This window comes from Oncorhynchus gorbuscha, linkage group LG08 (assembly GCF_021184085.1).
Source record: "Oncorhynchus gorbuscha isolate QuinsamMale2020 ecotype Even-year linkage group LG08, OgorEven_v1.0, whole genome shotgun sequence".
NCBI lineage: Eukaryota > Metazoa > Chordata > Actinopteri > Salmoniformes > Salmonidae > Oncorhynchus > Oncorhynchus gorbuscha.
In genome coordinates this window covers 15,387,816-15,412,295 of record NC_060180.1, presented here as the reverse complement: position 1 = coordinate 15,412,295, position 24,480 = coordinate 15,387,816, and the positions used below count along the sequence as shown (strand labels likewise).

The following is a 24,480-nucleotide window of genomic DNA, read 5'->3' as shown; positions in this document are numbered from 1 at the left end:
GTATTAAAGGAAAATAGTATTTGCTTTATCCATTGCTTCCTCAGCACAACTAGTGATGCAGACAGACACAGATGCGGTGTCACAGAGGATAAAGATTCATACAGCTGCAGGAGGCACAGATGAGGATGTTAATAGAGATGACAGACACACGGTAGATAGACAGACAGATGAGGATATTGATAGAGATGACAGACATATAGTAGATATACAGACAGATGAGGATGTTAATAGAGATGACAGACATGACAGACATATAGTAGATATACAGACAGATGAGGATGTTAATAGAGATGACAGACATGACAGACATATAGTAGATATACAGACAGATGAGGATATTGATAGAGATGACAGACATGACAGACATATAGTAGATAGACAGACAGATGAGGATGTTAATAGAGATGACAGACATATAGTAGATAGACAGACAGATGAGGATGTTAATAGAGATGACAGACAGATGATGTTAATAGAGATGACAGACATACGGTAGATAGACAGACAGATGAGGATATTGATAGAGATGACAGACATGACAGACATATAGTAGATATACAGACAGATGAGGATGTTAATAGAGATGACAGACATACAATAGATATACAGACAGATGAGGATGCTGATATAGACTGTAGATATACTGGCAGAATTAAGCTATTATGTGATGGCATTTTGCCAAAACACCTTGAATGTGCTTTCGAAAATGCAACAGAAACAGTTGTAGCACTTTAATATTAATAGTATTTATTACTGAAAGACAAGAGACAGGCTCTGAAAAAATCATGTTTTTGGGGTTTCTGTCATTTGCACCTACGTGTTATAAACCTGCGTTGGCAAGGAAATCAGCACTTGTGTAGTGGGCATGTGTTTCCAAATACTTTTATTGCCTCTTGAGGATCATTGAACTCAGCCTAAGCACCTTCCATATGGGAGCAAGGTTGAAAAATACAGTCGAGGCAGTCCTAGCCATCAATAACAGCTTTTATTTACTCAAACCTCTTAAAGTGACAGTGTTTTTTCCCCATAATGTATATTCAGACATCTAGCTAAGCACTTTCAAATTAATGTACCACATTTCTACACCTTATTCCCATATTTGCTTTGATTTCAACAGCTGCCAATTTATAAAAGTGCAAATGAAAATGTTCTCTATACTGGCAAGCCAATATGAAATTGGCAATTTGATCTGTAAATTCTTAACAATTTCATTCTTGACTTCCCAACAAACCAAAATGTAATGTTTGTATAACGCTTTTGGCTGATGTTGCAATAATGTTCCTGGAACATATTTATTCTGTTCTTTAAAGTTTCCTAGAATGTTTCATTAGGTTGTGGGAACATTGTGGGGACATCACAGAAGATATGTTCCCTCCCCCCAAAGAAATCCAGTTTTACGGATGATTCTTAATGTTTCTTTTAGGGTGAAAAAAAACATTCACCTGATGTTTCAAGAACCTTCCCAGAACATATATTGTTTGTTCTTTAAAGGTTTCCAGTGTCTTTCTTTGGGTTGTAGAAACATTGTGTTGATATGACGGATTAGGTTCCCGAAACACTAAAACTGTCCAGTTATGCTGACATTCAGCAGATGTTTGTATCAGGGTGCACAAAACTTTATTTTGATGTTGCTATAATGTTTACAGAACAGACTTTCTGATTTCTTTAAAGGTTCCCAGAAGATTTAATTAGGTTGTGGGAACAGTGTTGGTACATTACAAGGGAGAGGTTCCCAAAACACAAAATATGCTCAGTTGTGACGGCATTCATACAATGTTTAAGTTAAGTTGCACAAGACATTCATATAATGGGGTGGCAGGGTAGCCTAGTGGTTAGAGCATTGGACTAGTAACCGGAAGGTTGCAAGTTCAAATCCCCTAGCTGACGAGGTACAAAATCTGTCGTTCTGCCCCTGAACAGGCAGTTAACCCACTGTTCCTAGGCCGTCATTGAAAATAAGAATTTGTTCTTAACTGACTTGCCTAGTAAAATAAAGGTAAAATAAAAATAAAAAAATGTTGTCAGAACACCTGGTTTTTGAAGGTTCCCAGTATAATGAATTAAGCTATGAGACTTGCAATAATATTTTTGTGATATTCACATAGGTTTTTATTTTTATTTTACCAGGTAAAATGTTGCACAGAACATTTCCGCAATGTTCCACAATTTCCAAATAAGTCCGTTTTTATGATGCTCATAGCACATTTGTTTTAGGTTTAGCATAATATGCCATTGATATTCAAGCAATATACATTTGCCCTGGTCTTGGAGGTTCTCAGAACATTTAGAAACTTTTATTATATATTTTTTCTACTATTACCACAACATTCTCAGCATGCACATTTGTAGCCACTTAAAGCATAAGAAAGCACATTGGATGACATCCCCATTGTTTTTTTCTCCAGATTTAATGGCAATTCATATTTGAAGGTGATATAGAGATGCATGGCATTTCTTCATAGGACATTTGAACAGCATTTAATCATACAAAACCCAACCATATTCTTTACACTGCATGCAGTACATTAACATCCTGCACATGTAGGGTTTGAACCTGCAATGTTTGATTTCCAAGCCCAGTCTTTTATCTTCTGCGCCACCAGGTAAGATCTCTTACAATGGTAAGAAAAAGTATGTGAACCCTTTGGAATTACCTGGATTTCTGCATAAATTGGTCATCAATTTTGATCTGATCTTCATCTAAGTCACAACAATAGACAAACATAGTGTGCTTAAACTAATAACACAGACATTATTGTATTTTTCTTGTCTATGTTGAATACATCATTTAAACATTCACAGTGTAGGTTGGAAAAAGTATGTGAACCCCTCGGCTAATGACTTTTCCAAAAGCTCGTTGGAGTCAGGAGTCAGCTAACCTGGAGTCCAATCAATGAGAAGAGATTGGAGATGTTGGTTAGAGCTGCCTTGCCCTATAAAAAACACTCACAAAATCTGAGTTTTCTATTCACAAGAAGCATTGCCTGACGTTAACCATACCTCCAACAAAAAATTTCTCAGAAGACCTACGATTAAGAATGGTTTACTTGCATAAAGCTGGAAAGGTTTACAAAAGTATCTCTAAAAGCCTTGATGTTCATCAGTCCGCGGTAAGACAAATTGTCTATAAATTGAGAAAGTTCAGCACCTTTGCTACTTTTCCTAGGAGTGGCCATCCTGCAAAGATGACTGCAAGAGCGCAGCACAGAATGCTCAATGAAGTTAAGAAGAATCCTAGAGGGTCAGCTAAAGACTTACAGACATCTCTGGAACATGCTAACATCTCTGTTGATGAGTTACGATGCGGTAAACACTAAACAAGAATGGTGTTCATGGGAGGACACCACAGAAGACGCCACTGCTGTCCAAAAAAAACATTGCTGCAAGTTTAAGTTTGCAAAAGTGCACCTGGATGTTCCACAGTGCTACTGACAAAATATTCTGTGGACAGATTAAACTACAGTTGAGTTGTTTGGAAGGAACACACAACACTATGTATGGTGACAAAAAGGCACAGCGTACCAATATCAAAACCTAATCCCAACTGTAAAGTATGGTGGAGGGAGCATCATGGTTTGGGGCTGCTTTCAGGGCCGGGACAGCTTGATATCATCAACGGAAAAATGAATTCCCAAGTTTATCAAGACATTTTGCGGGTGAATGTTAGGCTATCTGTCTGCCAATTGAAGCTCAACAGAAGTTGGGTGACGCAACAGGACAATGACCCAAAACAGAAGTAAATCAACAACAGAAGAAAATACTCCTTCTGGAGTGGCCCAGTCAGAGTCCTGACCTCAACCCAATTGAGATGCTGTGGCATGACCTCAAGAGCAGTTCACACCAGACATCCCAAGAATATTGCTGAACTGAAACAGTTTTGTAAAGATGAATGGTCCAAAATTCCCCTTGACCATTGTGCAGATCTGATCCACAACTACAGAAAACGTTTGGTTGAGGTTATTGCTGCCAAAGGAGGGTCAACCAGTTATTCAATCCAAGGCTTCACATACTTTTCCCACCCTGCATTGTGAATGTTTAGATTGTGTGTTCAATTAAGATATAAACGTATAACTGTTTCTGTGTTATTAGTTTAAGCAGACTATCTATTTGTCTATTGTTGTGACCTAGATGAAGATCAGATCAAATTTTATGACCAATTTATGGTTCACATACTTTTTCTTGCCACTGTTCATCTTCTTTTTCAGTATAGCCATGTCAGGATGGTCAATCAGGAATTCCATGCTTCCTTTTTTTTTGCTATTTTTATTTTATTTTACCAGGTAAGTTGACTGAGAACACATTCTCATTTACAGCAACGACCTGAGGAAAATATGAATGAGCCAATAGGAAGCTGGGGATGATTAAGTGAACATGATGGTATGAGGACCAGGTTAACACCCTTATTTTTACAATAAGTGCCATGGGATCTTTAGTGACCACAGTCAGGACACCGTTTAACATCCCACCTTAAAACTGCACCCTACACAGGGTAATGCCCCAATTACTGCCTGAGGGCTTTGGGATATTATTATAGCGTTGGGTTATTGTTTTTTTTCAGAGGAAACAGTGGTTCCTTCTGGCCTTCCAACACCACTTCCATCAGCATCTGGTCTCCCATCCAGGGACCAACCCTGCTTAGCTTCAGAGGTAAACCAGCAGTGTGATGCAGGATGGGATGCTGCTGATGTAATTCATCCAGGGAAATAATGTTCATTGTGTTATTCACCATCACTTCACCCATCCTCTTTTTATGCTGCATACTTCTGGGCCTACATTTACAAGGTATCCAGGACTGACTGCTGATCTAGGGTCACTTTTGCTTTTCAGATTATGTCAAATAAATCTGGGGGGGGGGGGACATATCAAGCATCTCAAAAGTAGGAATTATATCGGGTGTGTTTCAAACAAAAAGTTGAACAGTACATTTTTACACAATGTTTAATTTTGTACAGTTTGTCTAAATTCTGCATTTATGACTGGATTAGAAAACATCTGGATGGAATAAAGACATCCTATCTTTTCGTAGATTATATCTGAGCCTCAATTTTTTTTTTAAAGGTCTAGAGAAAACATGGTAAAAGAAGATATGGAATTAAACCTGCAGTCTTCAGCTCTGCATTCACATCATTAACTCGCTGCACCAACAAGAGATATTATTATTATTATTATATATTATATATTATTATAGATAGCTGTAGTGTTTTTTTTAGTTGTCTAATATGGTCAATTAGGACACAACACAATGTCTGAGTTATTAAAATGTTCCCATCCTCTTCATATGAGGTGTACTTGTAACACTCTATTTTATGACAAAATGTGTTCTGGGAACGTTCTTGCAACACCAGGCAAATGTTTTATATAAATATTGTATAATCATTGTATAATCATCAGCACGACTGGACAGTTTTTGAGAACATTTGCCCGAAGCCTAACTAATGTTCTGGGAACTTTTACAGGACCAGTTTTTGGTTTGCTTGGACAATAGTACTGCTACGTTGTCTTATTACCTAGAAACCTAGTGGTAACTTTTGGGGAATGTACTTTGGTGGTTGTTACAGATGTTGTGCACAACATTTTAGTAAATGTTAGGGGAATATTTCAAGGATATTTTGTTTTAAACATAAAAAAAAACATTATTTGAATGTTTTTGGGATGTTATCTTAATGTTAGATAAAACCCTAACTAGAACTTAATGGGAATCTTAGCTAATGTTCTGGGAATGTTACCGGTTTGCTGGATTGAGACACTTGACCACTGCCAACATGAGATACCCATGTGATAGTTATTGACACTGGGTATTTGGCTCTTTGTTGCAGATATAGCAGAAGAAGAAAAAATGTATTTCTAGGACAGTATACTGGACAAGCTTCCAACCGTGCCTTATACAAGTGGAAGCAAAATGGCTGTATTTTAAAGGCTCCGGTCCTAAGTACTGTAGACTTTAGTTCTCAGTTCTCTATTTAATTTATTGGCACAGGATTTATATGAAGCCACAGCTTTGGTGTAAAGACATTACATGGCTTGTTAGGGCCTTGAGCCTTTGCCAATGTGGGGGCGCAGGGTCAGATCTAAACAGCCTTCTAGTCTCTGGACCCACACAAAGTCAATGTAAAGTACATTTAACAGCTGCTGCAGCATGTGTTATTGAATTGGTAAATTCAAATTAAACAACTCACCCATGTATATAGATTGAATAGGTGATATTCTAGATTGGCAAATAACATCTTTGTTGTTAATCTATCTTAATACGACTCTGTTCAATTGTTTTGGATCCCACTTCATCAAACTAACACCTTGTAAGTTATGCACGTTATCTGGCAATTCCCTGTTTTAAATCTATATTCAACCTAGCCCCAGCCTCTGTCAGGGTTTCCCAACTGGCGGCCCACAGACCGATTTTGGCCCGCGCATGGTTTTATTTGGCCCTCAAAGTTTTCTGGGGACATAATAGACTAAAAACACCAGGAAATCAGCTCCAAGTGATTTTAATTTAAGAAATCTGTTCTCAAGTATTCCCACACAAAATAGAGAGACAGGTGATCATATACAAATCAAAGCAAGGTTTGAAATTATTATGTTTTAGACAAACATATCTGTTTGGGCTTCTTGCTGTCAATTTGCCGACTACAAATTATTTGTAATTATTCATAATTATCCCTGCTCTATGTCTTTGAAGCACTGCAACTGTTGCCTGTCAACTTGTTTAATTGAATGTGGCAAGGACATTAAACCGCTTGTAGTGTAGCAAAGCGTTATAGTGCAGTCCTCTCCCTCTAAATGACCCTGGCTCTCATCATCAACTCATGGTTAACCCTGATACCTATAATTGCTATCTGTCTGTCTGTTCTCGAATACTCCTGATTGGATGATATAAAATTGCATAATAGATCTTGAAAACATTATGTTCCATGTTTGGTTTGGGTGAGGGCTGTCCCATAGGCTTTCATGAGGTTACAGACTTGCGTATCAGACATGACCAGCATCATAGTGTACTGTACCTCAGCGCTCTGTGTTCTGTTTACATGTTTGTAAAGTACAGTGTTTTTGTGATATATCCCATAGGTTAATAGCTAACGCAGCAGGCAGTAAAGAAACATCTGAGCGGAGTCCCCACATCCGGTTTTCAGGGGAAACGGAACTAGTTTGACGATACTGTGTCTTCCAGTTTCTTCCAACTCCGCATAGGCTACATAGCTATTGATATAGCTTTAGCTTACATAGCTCTAATAAATAATTTTAGGCAAGTAAGTATTTACATTTCACAGCATTGCTCCACAAGACAGTCAGTGAACGTCTAGAGGTTGGAGAAGCAGTGAATGTTCCATGGAACCCTCCAGTCTTCTTTATGAGGGTTGTGAAGAGCTGTCAGCCATCTTGGATTCCGGTTACCACAACAAATAGAGCATTTGTGGAGCGCCACATCACAGGGGGAGGTTTAACGAGGGTGTTTTGTCACTTCACTCTCCTGCAGAGAACAGACATGACCTCTCCAGAGCAAAGCGACAGAGAAATGGTATTGATTAGCCTACGTGGCAGCAGCCCTGGGGTTCGTGCAAAAAAGTTAATAGTGATCAAGGTTACTGGCTGAAGCCAGTCAGGCACAGAACTGGTCTATGTATTGTTTCACATCCACTCTGTGAATGACCGTATGACTCAGAAATGGACCCAAACATGTGTGACTCACAAGGCCTGGAACTTAAATCTCACTGTTCATTTTAATACATCATTTATTTCCATGCACTAAGAACATCAGTATTTTCTTACATTATTTGTTCGATGAAGCTGTTCTGTGTATGCTCAATACTGTACCTTTCACTCAGACCTTTGTCTGGTATCCAACTGACTGAGTAACTCAGTCATATCCCAAGGAAATAAATAAAATCAACCAAGACGTTGAGTGTTTTGCCAGTAACGTCCCACCCATTTAAATTATGATTGATGTTGATGAAAGTCAGTTCAAACAAGGCCAAATCAGGATGTATGTCGTCACAAAGACATCGCAAACCAGATGTGATGTTGTTGGGCTTGGGGATAGAGACTATAAAGTACACAGTGAGCCAACATTAATCATTTGCATGTCAATCTCTCCTGTAGAGGAGAGATTAACTTGAACCCTACTTGTATTTGTGAGAAGTATTGACATGCACCAAGCTGTCTGTTAAACTATTAGTACACAGCTCAGGCACCCATGCATACCTCAAAAGACATGACACCAGAGTTCCCTTCACAGTCCCCTAGTCCAGAAAAGACTATGGGAGGCGCACAGTACTAAATAGAGCCATGGCTACATTGAACTCTATTCCACATCAAGCATCTGATGCAAGCAGTGAAATCAGATTTTTAAAAACAGATAAATACATGTTATGGAACAGCGGGGACTGTGAAGAGACACACACACACAGGCACAGACACACAAATACACACCCACACATGATAACACACTGTAGGCACTATACACACACGTACACATGGATTTTGTGTTGATCGGGAGTCCCATAGGGAGGCGCACAATTGGCCCAGGGTCGTCCGGGTTAGTAGAGGGTTTGGCCAGGTGGGTAGGCCGTCATTGTTGTCACGTCTTGACCATAGAGAGCCTTTATTTTCTATGCTGGAGTAGGTCAGGGCGTGACTGAGGGGTTAGTCTAGTTTATATTTTCTATGTGGGGTTCTAGGTTGTTTTGTCTATGTTGGGGTTTTGGTATGATTCCCAATTAGAGGCAGCTGGCTATCGTTGTCTCTAATTGGGGATCATACTTAAGTAGCATTTTTCCCACCTGTGGGTTATGGGATATTGTGTATGTTTAGTTGCATGTTAGCACTGCATTGTCATCACGGTTTGTTTATTGTTTTGTCTTTGCTAAAGTTTCTCTTCTTTTAATAAATTATGTGGAACTCAAAGTACACTGCGCCTTGGTCCGACATTCTTTCCAACGATCGTGACAATTGTAAACAAGAATTTGTTCTTAACTGTCTTGCCTAGTTAAATTAAGGTAAACATACATTTATTCAGGTTCTATAAACTAGAACAGACATTTTTCTTGAAATGGAGGAGGAACACTCCTCTAAAGTCCTTTATCAGATTATTTTATAAACCGTACTGAAAGATGCTGTGCTAGTCATGTTGAACGAGCATCCTACAAAATCTGTCTCGTTTAAGGCAAGTCCCAACGGTAATTGATTTAATCCTAAAAAATTGTTCTAGAATTGGAATTGTCAGGGTAGGTATCTATTCCAATAAGCAATGAATAACCAGTAATTTACCAGGTACTGTATGATCACTTTTTACCTTACAGTACCTCCATTGACCTCCCTCTCTCCCCCAGGCTGGTGGTTTGTCAGTACAGCGGAAGAGCAGGGCTGGGTCCCTGCCACCTACCTGAACACCCACAGCAACACACGAGATGACCTGGAGCTGGGCGCCTCCAAGTCCGGGGAAGGTAAGAGCTCCACACCACTTTGAATACAGGAAGAAAGCTTGTACAATACATCTAGTATTCAAGCTGCACCACAATACCGACCATGTTAGCCTTCGTCACTTCCAGCAACATGGTGAAATTTAGGGACCTACAACCTCCCCCCCACCCATCTCTAAAAGGCTACAGTAGCCTGACTCCCACCCCCCGACCCACCGCAGACTGACGCTCACGTCCCTCGTCCAGTGAGAACACCCTTCTCTGTGCTGTTATCCACTATAAGCACCGCTGAACAAGCTCCAGATTCAGCCCTGAGTAAATAGGCTGGAGAAGGACTGCCAGGGCCTAAGCCACAACTCTGGGCTGAGGTGCACTGAGTGATGTACTGTACTCTACAGTAGCAGTGTAGAAATTCTATACTAAAAGGAGGTTACCTCCTTGGAGTTTTGGACGGTAAACGAATGAAAGAGGTGCATGTTTGGTTCACTGTAGGGATTGAGCTGTGAGGAAGATGTTTATGTGAGTCTGTTGCTAGTAAAGTCATGTCTGATGTTAATTATTCCGGGCCCTGAGATAAATTCATACAGACTGATCAGTGCCTTAGCATTTTCACTCTCCACTCTCTCACAGACAAGTGCAAATATCTTGTAAAACTGTTTTAGTCATTATTTTACAGTAGGCAACTTTAAAGATGGAAATCATTTACTTGCATCTTACTGTTCCAAGCAAACATTCAGATTTTCCAGCAGTCTGGCAAAACAAGCATTTACTGTAACGAGTGTCGACTCAAACACTGTGACCCACATTCCTAGGACCGGAGCTATGGGCAGGCCTTAGGGGGCCTGGCTCGCCCTACCGTACCTTCTTGCCCTTCCCAATAAAAATGATAAATATTGATCATTTATTTGACCAAGATGCTCGCCGACAGAAAGATACGTTTTCTGATAAAGCATCCGAGCGAGCGAAATAGCGCCCTTCTGTCTCAGTATTTGTAGCCCATGTATTTTATGATGTCTGTCTAAAAGGAATGTGGCATGTAATACTGTTTTACGCCAGACGTCATCAGATACATGGGCTGCGTATTGTAAAGCAGTGGGGCGCTGTTTCACTCACTTAAGATGCTTTCTCCAGGGACATAGTTTCAGCCACTTTTAAGGAAAGTTGGCGAGTGCACTGTTTTGATTGTGCAATTATTTTGGATGAACGTACGAAGGTAACCTACTTTTTGAAGTGATTTGTTTGACAATCAAATTAAAACACCTTGACTGGTTGTGTTCATGCCACATTGAAAGGTAATACATTTTTACAGTTAAATTACATATCTTTAGTATAACACCCATGCCAAAATAGAAACTTGCCTCCCTATGGAAATCAAATGCCCTTCCAACTGATTAGTTCTGGCCACCCTGTACATCCCCCCCTGGCACTGTAGATCTTTTGACTGGAGGAGAGAGGAGATGTCGTACAGCACATAATGTACTGAGTTAGCCTCTTTAGTCCAATAGTTACAAAGTATTCTCAATGGGCTTCTTTCTCCCAAGGCACGCATCCAAAATGCATATCCATTCCTTATAAAGTTTTTTTTATTTTTAAAGAAGGAATTAATCTCTCTGTTAGTGAGACAGCTTTCTGGATTTTCACATTTATGCAAACCCCACAACTGTGACCCCATACACGCAGGCATACGCACACACACACGCACGCATGCACGCGCACTCACACGCACACACACACATAGCAGATGCTGCCAGAGCGGTCAGGGGACAATCTGTCAGTGTAATTAGCGTTTATGTGTCTAATCAGTCATGGGAATAACTCAGGATCCATAAACTCTCTCTGTCAGCCCTGTGGATTGTGCTCCATAGCACTCTGTAAGACACTTTCATTGAGATGGGGCTCTTGTGGTGAACAGGACTTGGAACATTTTATATGGCTTCAGCTGAAGATGTTGACGTTTGGACTGGAGGATATGACGGTGTAAATGGGGAATTTCTTCCTCATTGGAGAAAGACTATCACATGAATGAGAAACACTTGGATATGTTCCTACTTGGGGTGGTCATATTTCATCATTTGTTTTTATTCTGTAATACCTATGATAGGCCTTCTCAGATTGACTCATCCAATATAATGGTTATCAATCTGTCTTCTGACATTAGTGTTCTGGAGGAGTATGTGGGTCAGTTTTTGTATAGTTTTGAGCAGGTACTGAAAATCTCAACTTCATGCTAAACGTTGAGATTAGTGCTCTGGTTTAGTGATGGAAACCTTTTCCTTGAACTAGATAATTATATAAGCCTTGCCGTTTATAGTGTTGGAATGTGAAAAAAGATCCCTCCGAAGCGCCTAATCATTCCCGTCTCCTGCATTTAACTAACAAAACCCCCCAACAATTATAGACCTGTTGTGGCTGCTGCCAAAGGAATTCAGCTGGTCTATTAGTTGCATACTATTCCCAAGCAGCAATGTGTTCCCCAGATGCTCCCGCAGGACAGGATGGGAAGATCATGCTAACAATCCACGCTAATTACCAGCCATAGAGAAGGTGTCCATGGCTTACTTTTCCTGTGTAACATTCATTCAACCCCATCACTGTCCAGTCCTTCCATTGCAATGTGGCATTTTTGTTTCCATGTTTGCCATGTGACTAACTAATAACAGAGTTGAATCTATGTCGTTTGTGATATATGTGCCTGCCTTTTATGTTTCTGTCCCCATTTGTGTGTGTTTGTGTCTGGTCGCCATGTGCGTGGTTCAGTCACTAAACGACGTAAGGCCCATCTGAAGAGGCTGGACCGGAGATGGACCCTGGGGGGAATGGTCAGCAGGCAGCAGAGCCGAGGTGATCTGAGACAGGGTGCCCACCTCCTCATCTTCCTTCACCTCTCATCCCTCTATCCTCTGACCCCTCACATGTCCTCACTCCTGTCCTCATTGTACCTTGTCCTGTCTTCTCTCATACCTGATTAGGGTTGCAAAGCTACCTGTAATTCACCAACAGAATCTTCAAGTAATCTATGGCAATTTATGGTAATTTATACTTGAGTTTCTAGTGGATATACCATATGGATAAAGAGAAAATAGCCTAATTAATTTTAAAAAGCAGCTAATCAATAATAATCAATAATCATTTCAATTAATTCTTCCAAATATGATGAAACCCTCATATTAAACACCAATGGTATTTGTTAAGTTGATGGTTTATATTTAGGATCATGTTTTACGGCTTTGTCATTCTATTATTATTATTTTTAATTTTTTTATCATTTTACAGACACCTGTGATGATCTGATGTACCCAAAAGGGCCACTCGATGTCTTGTGATAAATTACATAAAATTCTTGAAAGTTACCTGGAAGTTTACTGATAAACTTCTAAAGCTTCTAGTAAAATACCCTCGCTTTGCCACCCTACAACTGATGCCTAATGTATTGTCTTGTCATATGCTGTCTGCTACACCGTAATGACCCACACCCAATAATCACTAACATCGTTATTATCCAGCTAATTAACAGTCCAGCCATGTCATTACCATGCTAAACAGGGTTTCACATCCACAGTGGTGGCTTGCAATAGTTACAGATTTGACCTTATGCAAGAAGATAAACTTACAAAAAATGTACCATCTTGTTGTTTCAAGACTACTACATTCAAGTGCAGAAACTGAGTCTTTTCTGCACTTGAATGTAGTAGTCTTGAAATCAATGATTAAGTCAGCAACTTATATTTCAGTGTTGGAAATTGAGTGAAATTATTGCAGTATATAATATATAATAAGATTGCCTCATGTAAGCAGTTCATTTTAATTCACCGCTATGTGCAACTCCAATCTTTTCTGAATTACAGCTATAGCAATAGCTACAGAACCATCTAAAAGTCGTAGCATCATTTAATTTGGTAGGCCGCATAAAATATTTTGCCACTCTGTTTGGCTTTTTACGAGCAAATTAAACATGAATACATACAGTGCATTTGGAAAGTATTCAGACCCCTTGCCTTTACATTTTTTTTGTTATGTTACAACCTTATTCTTAAATGGATAAAATAGTTTTTTCCCTCTCATCAATCTACACACAATACACACATTTATTTTGCTAAAACATTTATAAAGTAAATATCACATTTACATAAGTATTCAGACCCTTTACTCAGTACTTTGCTGGAGCACCTGGCAGCGATTACAGCATTGAGTCTTCTTGGGTATAACGCTACAAGCTTGGCACACTTGTATTTGGGGAGTTTCTCCCATTCTTCTCTGCAGAGTCTTTCAAGCTCTGTCAGGTTGGATGGGGAGCGTCGCTACACAGCTACTTTCCGGTCTCTCCAGAGATGTAAGATTGGGTTCAAGTCCAGGCTCTGGCTCGGCCACCCGACATTCATTGACTTGTCCCGAAGCCACCCCTGTATTGCCTTAGCTGTGTGTTTAGGGTCATTGTATTGTTGAAAGGTGACCCTTCGCCCCAGTCTGAGGTCCTGAGTGCTCAAGGATCTCTCTGTGCTTTGCTCCATCTTTCTCTCGATCCTGACTAGTCTTCCAGTCCCTGCTACTGAAAAACATCCCCACAGAATGTATATTTTATTTTTCATTTAACCTTTAACTTTAACCTTATGCTGCCACCTCCATGCTTCACCGTAGGGATGGTGCCAGGTTTTATCCAGATGTGGAGCTTGGCATTCAGGCCAAAGAGTTCAATATTGGTTTCATCAGACCAGAGAATCTCATTTCTCATGGTCTGAGAGTCCTTTAGGTGCCTTTTGGCAAACCACAAGTGGGCCTTTTACTGACAGGTGTGTGCCTTTCCAAATCATGTCCAATCAATTGAATTTGCCACAGGTGGACTCCAATCAAGTTGTAGAAACATCTCAAGGATGATCAATGGAAACAGGATACACCTGAGCTCAATTTCAAGTCTCAGAGCATAGCAAAGGGTCTGAATACTTATGTAAATAAAGTATTTCTGTTTTTTATTTTTAATAAATTTGCAACGATTTCTAAAACCCTGTTTTTGCTTTGTCATTATGGGGTATTGTGTGTAGATTGATGAGGGGAAAAAAAAGATTTGATCCATTTTAGAATAAGAGTGTAACGTAACAAAATGTGAACAAGTCAAGAGGTCTGAATTCTTTCAAAATACTTTTGTACTTTTCAAAAGGAGTTAAAAAGACAGATGTTTATCGACTGGAGGTGTTAAGAGCGAGCAGGTCTGCCGATGGACCAGGCCAGTAAAGAGTTTTATTAATCTTTCGGAGAAAGTGTGAAATGTGTTTGTGCTTGCACATATTAGCCTTGCCTCGAGCAAGGTTTTTTTTGACAGGGGATGCAGTTAGATTGCTGACAGCGGAGTGAGGATAAGCTATTTGAGTCCAGCCCAAGGTTTGTGTTTGGCAACAGTGTCCACAGTGCACACAAAAAATGTACGGTCTCTGGAGTAAAAAGAGATTTTTCCACTGCAAGAACTAAATCTCGCATGTAAAAAAAATATTTAAAAAAAGCAGAAATAGCGCTGACTGCAGGGAAATAATGTATAAAAGTTATGCAAGCAATGCATGTTGTGGTTAACATAATATCTGATTCAGAGATTCCCCCCTGCTGGTGAGTGTGAGCTCAGGAAGGTTGAACAGGGTTGCCCGTGTACAGAGAGCCCTACCAGGCCTTAAACAGAGCGACCGGAGGTCCCATAGGTCAGTGCAGAGGAAAACAAAGCATACAGGAAGTGGCATTTTCGTTTCTATTTACACGGCTGTACATGAGCCTATTTCTTTGAAAGAATTTAGGAATTTGAACTATATCCTTAATCAGTTCTTTTAAATCCCTGAGTGAGACTCAACATGGGCAGAGGAAAGGAAACACATATCAGATAGGCATCCAGTGATTCCAGAGGTATTCAAAGATAGGATATCCCCTCTTCTCTCTTTACTCTGCTGGGCAACATTCCTTCCTTCTGCCTGTGTTTTACGGTGTGATGAGATGAGACCTCTGGTCTGTAATGACAGGAAGTACTGTCACTGAGCGTGCCCTCTGGCCTTTTGGGAAGTTACAAATCAAGATAGCGTCTCTGTTCTCTATCATCAGTCGAGTTTATAGAGGCTGACCGCCACCATGCCATTAGTCCACTCTGCCGTTACCCACTGGACACAGTTATTAATTCAACGTCTATCCCGCTTTGGTTTAACATAATTTAATTGAAATGACGTGGAAACAACTTTGATTCAACCAGTGTGTGCCCTGTGGGTTAGCACCGTTTTCCTCGTTTCAAAAGACTAGTGTTTGAGTTTATTTTGCCCCATATTTACACAGAGTAATCAACTATCATGACATCAAGTCAAGGTAATTGTCAGTTGCTGCAGGACGGCATTTTCAGTATGAAGTGATTGACAATTTATTCATTTTATTATAATTTTTTACTTTATTTAACTAGGCATTTAATTGGTGTCCCTGATTCTTCTTAGAATCCTTTGAAAGTAAAATGCTGGATATCTTCGTGGATCTGACAGAATCAATCACATCAGAACTACGCACAGAGACATAATATTAAGTCAACCGACTTCAATATTATGTAGCCTAGATACAGTACCTTCAGAAAGAATTCACACCCCTTGAGTCTTCCTAGATATGTCTTGATTTAATTTCACTTCCTCTGAGATGTTTCTACCATTGTTGCAGTAGGGAGACTGGGGTTGGTTGTCTCACAGGTTGGTTGTCACAGTGCTTATTACTCAAAGTCCTTTGGGTGCTGTGTTATAATTTCAAGATAAAAATGTGTGTCCTCTATAGGAGAGGTCATCCATGTGGTCAATTCAGGTCAGGATCACAAAACATTGAGGTGAGAGGAACACTTTTCATTGGTGGAAGTAAATATTAAAATGCTTGTTATTTCTTTAATGAATAGTTAATTAAGCGATATTATCCATACTTTTCAACTTTTATTGAAAAGAGGAAAGGGAGAGCTTTATTCCAAGCCTATTTGTGAGTTCCAAAGGTCATTCAGATTCAGAACACTTTTAATGTCCTCAGAGAGTTACATTCATCCTGCAGCAGTCGTAAAACATATCACATCTGGTAAATAACATCTTAATTGGCATTGGGGGGGGTTAGGGATGGTTGTCACATTGATGTTTGGGTTGCTTGTCACAATCTGACAACCGTCTCCATTGTAACAATGTACCCAAAAGCTAAATGACATTGAAAAACGCCTTGAAGACTTATTTTCCGGATGTTGAAAAGACGTAAATGTTTCACAAGTTTGGACAGCACAGTACAGAACAGCACAGTACAGTCTAGTAGAGTTTAATTCAGCAGAGTGCAGTACAGTACAATTTAATTTAATTCAGTAGAGTACAGTATATTAGAGTGTGGTGCAGTTTAATTCAGTAGAGTACAGTAGAGCAAGTACTGTACAGTTGAGTTTATTACAGTAGAGTTGCTTACAGCATATAAGATTACAGTGCAGTACAGTAGGTCAAAGTAGAGTACAGTACAGTTGAGTTTATTTCAGTAGAGTACTGTAGGATATAATACAGTACATTACTGTACTCTACCTTATGGTGCTGTACTCTACATGTCTGTTTTGTACCGAACTATAGTCTACTTGACCTTTCTTTACCCTACTGTATCCTATTGTACTGTTCCCTACTGTATACTCTTCTGTCCAAACTTGTGAAACTCTATGATTGGTTCAGATTTGGGCCAATCTGAAACTACTTGTCAAAACTGTGAATCATGTTATTCCGACTGAGAGTCAGCAACATTCACACACACACATTCACACACACAAACAAACACACGCTTTTTTCAAACGGTTCCTGTTTGAAAAAGCATTCCTTGCTTTCAACAAAAAATGTAGTAAACACAAATGTTTACAGCTTTACTTTTTTCATCTGCATTAAAATATTTCATTTTCATCCAAACATCAGATGGTTACTGTTTTATTAAGCATTGATATTACAATTTGAGTGGAGTAAGAACTACGATGTCAAAGCAAATACTCAATTATGTTGAATTTATTTGAATGTATTTATTTATGTATTATGTTCAATAAATAAAGCCTTTACTTTTTTTCTCAAATGAAGGCTTCACTTTTTCTAAAACTTTGTAAATTGGCACAATTGTTGCTGAAAAACAAATGGCAAACACTGTAACAACCAACCCCATAGTGTGTAACAACCAACCCCGGGATGGGACCGGGTGTCACAAGTCAACAGCGTGTGTTTAATGGCTTATAATTCCATGTTAGAATACGTTATGAGGATTAAAAGGGTCCCCATTTCAACTCAAGACCTTAGTCTCTCCTAATATTGAAAATAGTCTTGTAAGATATACTGGTCCTGAGAAATACACTTATTGATAAAAAGTGTGACAATCAACCCCGGCCTCCCCTACCTCCTATAAAATGTTGATATATTTTACATTTGTTTGAGTAATGTTTTGTTATTGAAGCAGCGTAGTAAGTATGAAACTGACGTGAGTCTCTTGTGTTCCCACGCCCTCTCTGTGGCCTGACAGAGGAGAAGTATATGACGGTGCAGCCATACACCAGCGAGGGGAAGGATGAGATCGCCTTTGAGAAAGGAGTCATCGTGGAGGTCATCCAGAAGAACCTGGAGGGCTGGTGGTTCATCAGGTAAGGCCATGATTTGTACTCCAACCACAATATAAACTGTTGCCTGTTTATGCTGTCTCTTGATTATGGTTATTCTCACTCATGATCACCTCTCCTCCCTCTCTCCTCAGGTACCAGGATAAGGAGGGATGGGCCCCGGCCTCCTACCTGAAGAAGGTGAAGGAGGATTTCTCTCCCCGTAGTAGTAATAAGAAGAACCCCTTAACTAGCCCTGTGGAGATAATCGGAAACATCATGGAGATCAGCAACCTGCTCAACAAAAAGGCCCTGAGTGAGAAGGACGTGCAGACGGACGGCCAGTCAGAGGACACCCCCCTGACCACCCTCTCCCTGGCCAAGAGGCAGATCAGCCTGCCCATACCCTGCTCTAGCTCGGACTTCAGCCCTGGTGCCGCCCTGGTGGACGGAAAGGGCAAAGCAGAACCGGCCTCTCCAGCCATAGCCCGCATCACTCCTCACAGAATAGAGATTGGTGAGTTGTCATTCAGAGACTTAATTGGAAGGCATAGCGGTTTGTTAAACTAATACACTCTCATAATTCAAATCGCAATCTCATTTTCTTCTATCTAGGCTCCCCGATCCTCAGACAAAAGCCACCTCCTCGAAGAGATGCAACTCTGGTCAGTATGAAAAAAATAATTACAGTTGAAGTTTACATACACCTTAGCCAACGACATTTAAACTCAGTTTTTCACAATTCCTGACATTTAATCCTAGTAAAAATTCCCTGTCTTGGGTCAGTTAGGATCACCACCAATACCTTGAATTTGTTGTCCTTAGGCCATTTTGCCACAACTTTGGAAGTATGCTTGGGGGTCATTGTCCATTTGGAAGACCCATTTGAGACCAAGCTTTAACTTCCTGACTGATGTCTTGAGATGATGCTTCAATATATACACATGATTTTAATTCCTCGTGACACCATCTATTTTGTGATGTGCACCAGTCCCTCCTCCAGCAAAGCACCCCCACAACATGATGCTGCCACCCCCGTGCTTCACGGTTGGGATGGTGTACTTTGGCTTGCAAGCCTGCCCCTTTTTCCTCCAAACATAACAATGTTCATCATAGCCAAACAGTTCTATTTTTGTTTCGTCAGACGAGAGGACATTTCTCCAAAAAGTACGATCTTTGTCTCCATGTGCAGTTGCAAACCGTAGTCTGGCTTTTTTATGGCGGTTTTGGAGCAGTGGCTTCTTCCTTGCTGAGTGGCCATTCAGGTTATGTCGATATTGGACTTGTTTTTCTGTGGATATAGATACTTTTGTACCTGTTTCCTCCAGCATCTTCACAAGGTCCTTTGCTATTCTGGGATTGATTTGCACTTTTCTCACCAAAGTACGTTCATCTCTCGGAGACAGAACGCTTCTCCTTCCTGAGCGGTATGATGGCTGCGTGATCCCATGGTGTTTATACTTGCGTACTATTGTTTGTACACATGAACATGGTACCTTCAGGTGTTTGGAAATTCTTCCCAAGGATGAAGCAGACTTGTGGAGGTCTATCTTTTTTTTAGGTCTTGGCTGATTTCTTTTGATTTTCCCATGATGTCAAGCAAAGAGTTTGAAGGTAGGCATTGAAATACATTCACAGGTACACCTCCAATTGACTCAAATGATGTCGATTAGCCTATCAGAAGCCTCCAAAGCCATGACATCATTTTCTGGAATTTTCCAAGCTGCACAGTCAACTTGGTGTATGTAAACTTCTGACCCACTGGAATTGTGATATAGTGAGTTATAAGTTAAATATTCTGTCATGAACAATGTACACTGGGGCAAAAAAGTATTTAGTCAGCCACCAATTGTGCAGGTTCTCCCACTTAAAAAGATGAGAGGCCTGTAATTTTCATCATAGGTACACTTCAACTTTTCTTTAAAATTTATTTTACCTTTATTTAACTTGGCATGTCAGTTAAGAACAAATCCTTATTTTCAATGACAGCCTAGGAACAGTGGGTTAACTGCCTGTTCAGGGGCAGAACGACAGATTTGTACCTTGTCAGCTCAGGGATTTGAATTTGCAACCTTTCGGTTTCTAGTCCAACACTCTAACCACTAGGCTACCCTGCCGCCGACAGACAAAATGAGAAAAAAATCCGGAAAATCACATAGGAGGATTTTTAATGAATTTATTTGCAAATTATGGTGGAAAATAATCTCAATACTTTGTCATTGCCAACAAAGGGTATATAACAGAGGTCAAACGTTTTCTGTAAGTCATCACAAGGTTTTCACACACTGTTGCTGGTATTTTGGCCCATTCCTTCATGCAGATCTCCTCTAGAACAGTGATGTTTTGGGGCTGTTGCTGGGCAACACGGACTTTCAAATCCCTCCAAATCCCTCAAGGCCACTCCAGGACCTTGAAATGCTTCATCATTGTCATGCTGAAAGACCCAGCCACGTTTAATCTTCAATGCCCTTGCTGATGGTAGGCTTTGTTACTTTGGTCCCAGCTCTCTGCAGGTCATTCACTAGGTCCCCCCGTGTGGTTCTGGGATTTTTGCTCACCATTCTTGTGTTCATCTTGACCCCACAGTGTGAGATCTTGCGTGGAGCCCCAGATCGAGGGAGAATATCAGTGGCCGTGTATGTCTTCCATTTCCTAATAATTGCTCCCACAGTTGATTTCTTCAAACCAAGTTGCTTACCTATTGCAGATTCAGTCTTCCCAGCCTGGTGCAGGTCTACAATTGTGTTTCTGGTGTCCTTTGACAGCACTCTGGTCTTGGCCATAGTGGAGTTTGGAGTGTGACTGTTTGAGGTTGTGGACAGGTGTCTTTTATACTGATAACAAGTTCAAACAGGTGCCATTAATACAGGTAACGAGTGGAGGACAGAGGAGCCTCTTAAAGACAAAGTTACAGGTCTGTGAGAGCCAGAAATCTTGCTTGTTTGTAGGTGACCAAATACTTATTTTCCACCATAATTTGCAAATAAATTCATTAAAAATCCTACAATGTGATTTTCTAGATTTGTTTTCTCATTTTGTCTGTCATAGTTGAAGTGTACCTATGATGAAAATTACAGGCCTCTCTCATCTTTTTAAGTGGGATAACTTGCACAATTGGTGGCTGACTAAATACTTTTTTGCCCCACTGTAGATGTCCTAACTGACTTGCCAAAACTATAGTTTGTTAACAAGAAATTTGTGGAGTGGTTGAGAAACAAGTTTTCAAATCAAATCTAATTTATTTATATAGCCCTTCATACATCAGCTGATATCTCAAAGTGCTGTACAGAAACCCAGCCTAAAACCCCAAACAGCAAGCAATGCAGGTGTAGAAGCATGGTGGCTAGGAAAAACTCCCTAGAAAGGCCAAAACCTAGGAAGAAACCTAGAGAGGAACCAGGCTATGTGGGGTGGCCAGTCCTCTTCTGGCTGTGCCGGGTGGAGATTATAACAGAACATGGCCAAGATGTTCAAATGTTCATAAATGACCAGCATGGTCGAATAATAATAAGGCAGAACAGTTGAAACTGGAGCAGCAGCACGGTCAGGTGGACTGGGGACAGGCACCGCATTGATTATATGCAACGCAGGATAAGCTAGTTAACCTAGTAATATCATCAACCATGTGTAGTTAACTAGTGATTATGTGAAGATTGATTGTTTTTCATAAGATAAGTTTAATGCTAGTTAGCAACTTACCTCGGCTCCTTGCTGCACTCGCGTAACAGGTGGTCACCCTGCCATGCAGTTTCCCCGTGGAATGCAATGTAATCGGCCATAATCGGCATCCAAAAATGCTGATTGTTATGAAAACTTGAAATTGACTCTAATTAATCGGCCACCCTCTAGTGCTGACCAGAGAGGTCCAGGACCTGAAGAACAGTTTGCAGTTCTCCCAGGGTCAGCTCAATGAGTTGAAACAGGAGAACGGCAAGATGACAGCAATCTGTAAGTCATTGAGAGAGGACATCAGTTCTATGTGTGAATCCAGGATAACAATGACAGATAAATCAGACCATCTCGAGGGACAATCAAGGCGGAACAACATGATTGTGGACAGAATTGCAGAATCTCCATGAGACCTGGACGGAGTCTGAGGACAAAGCGAGGGAAATGATCTCTGAGAAATTGAAGATGGACCACAGGAAGATTGAGGTGGAGCACGCACACAAGACTGGAAAACCCACCACCGGCCCAGGTGATAAGCCCATGCCAATAGCGGTCAGGTTCCTGAGGTTCAAGGACAAGGTAGCTGTTCTGGAAAGAGCCAAGAACTTGAGAGGAACTTGTCTATGTCTATCTCTGATAAGCCCCCCAGGAAAGGGCTGAAAATAGCCCATATTAATATACAGTGGCGCAAAAAAGTATTTAGTCAGCCACCAATTGTGCAAGTTCTCCCACTTAAAAAGATGAGAGAGGCCTGTAATTTTCGTCATAGATTATGGTGGAAAATAAGTATTTGGTCAATAACAAAAGTTTATCTCAATACTTTGTTATATACCCTTTGTTGGCAATGACAGAGGTCATACGTTTTCTGTAAGTCTTCAGAAGGTTTTCACACACTGTTTTCACACACTGTTTCTCATTTTGTCTGTCATAGTTGAAGTGTACCTATGATGAACATTACAGGCCTCTCATCTTTTTAAGTGGGAGAACTTGCACAATTGGTGGCTGACTAAATACTTTTTTGCCCCACTGTATGTGGCCTTAGAAATAAGGTTCATGATATCAAGTTCTTGCTAACATCAGATAACATTCATATATTAGCCATTTCTGAGACTCACTTAGATAATTAATTTGATGATACAGCAGTAGTAATACAAGGATATAACATCTATTGAAGAGACAGCAATGCTTATGGGGGAGGTGTTGCTGTATATATTCAGAGCCATATCCATGTAATGCTTAGAGAAGATCTTATGTCAATTGTTATTGAAGTGTTGTGGTTGCAGGTTCATCTAAAGCCTTTTCTTTTGGGGTGTTGCTATAGGCCACCAAGTGATAACGGTCAGTATCTAAATAATATGTGAGAAATGCTTTACAGTGTATGTGATAGAAACAGATAGGTCTACTTTCTTGGGGACCTGAATATTGACTGGTTTTCATCAAGCTGTCCGCTCATGAGGAAGCTTCTTACTGTTACCAGTGCTTGTAATCTGGTTCAGGTTATTAATCAACCTACCAGGATGTTTACAAACACTACAGGAACAAGATCATCCACATGTATCGGTCACATTTTTATTAATACTGTAGAACTTTGTTCTAAAGCTGAATCCGTACCCATTGGATGCAGTGATCACAATACAGTGGCTATATCCAGGAAAGCCAAAGATCCAACAGCTGGGCCTAAAATAGTGTTTAAGAGATCATACAAAAGATTTTGCTTTGACTCTTATGTGGATGATGTAAAAAATATTTGTTGGTCTGATGTGATTAGTGAGGAGCATCTAGACGCTGCTGCACTTAATGAATTTATGAAATTGCTTCTTCCAATTATTGATAAACATGCAACTGTTAAGAAACTGACTGATAGAACTGTTAAGGCTCCATGGATTTCTGAGGAATTGAAAAACTATGGTTGAAAGAGATGGGGCAGTAGGAGTGAATAATATGTCTGGCTGCACATCTGACGGGCTGACTTACTGCAAATTGAGAAATTATGTGACTAAATTCAACAAAAAGAAGAAGAAACTGTATTATGAAGCCAATGATATGAAAACTTCAGAATAGTTTAAATTAAATTATGGGCAGAAAGACAAATTCAACTCCATCTTTCATAGAATCAGATTCATCACGAAATCATTTGATGTTGGCAATTATTTTAATGACTAATTCATTGGCAAAGTGGGCAAACTTAGGCAGGAAATGCCAACAACGAACAGTGTGAAATTGTATTCATTCATAAAATAACAAATAATGAAAGAAAAACATTGCATTTTGAATTTTGTAAAGTTAGTGTGGGAGAGGTGGAAAAATGGTTGTTATCGATCAATAATGACAAACATCCTGGAATTGACTACTTAGATGGAAAGCTACTGAGGATGGTAGCTGGCTCTATAACCACTCATATGTCATATTTTTTATCTGAGCCTAGGGGAAAGTATTTGTCCTCAGGCCTGGAGGGAAGCCAAAGTAATTCCGCTACCCAAGAGTGGTAAAGCGGCCTTTTCTGGTTCTAACAGCAGACCTATAAGCTTGCTGCCAGCTCTTAGCAAACTGTTGGGAAAAAATGTGTTTGGCCAAATACAATACTATTTCTCTGTAAACAAATTAACCAACTTTCAGCATGCTTATAGAGAAGGGCACTCAGCATGTACAGCACTGACACAAATGACTGATGATTGGTTGAAAGAAATTGATAATAAGAAGATAGTGGGAGCTGTACTATTAGATTTCAGTGCAGCTTTTGATATTATTGAGCATAACCTGTTGTTGAAAAAAACTCCCTTCACAGAACAGAGCAAACTGGGTCTAACCAGAATAGAAAGAGGA

At 40.1% G+C, this 24,480-nt stretch overlaps 1 protein-coding gene across 2 annotated transcripts in view; it reads left to right on the top strand.

Moving 5' to 3' along the window:
• The window catches only part of LOC124041246 (SH3 and PX domain-containing protein 2A-like), a 102,806-nt gene that overhangs the window by 70,888 nt on the left and 7,438 nt on the right, over positions 1–24,480 (top strand). Inside the window, exons 8-12 of one of the 2 annotated variants that reach the window (XM_046358609.1) lie at positions 9,324–9,437; positions 12,171–12,254; positions 17,916–18,033; positions 18,144–18,505; positions 18,604–18,653. In XM_046358609.1, coding sequence (XP_046214565.1) covers positions 9,324–9,437; positions 12,171–12,254; positions 17,916–18,033; positions 18,144–18,505; positions 18,604–18,653 — 728 coding nt within the window. The remainder of the gene's footprint in view (positions 1–9,323; positions 9,438–12,170; positions 12,255–17,915; positions 18,034–18,143; positions 18,506–18,603; positions 18,654–24,480) is intronic. The other variant, XM_046358610.1, reaches the window with a different exon arrangement.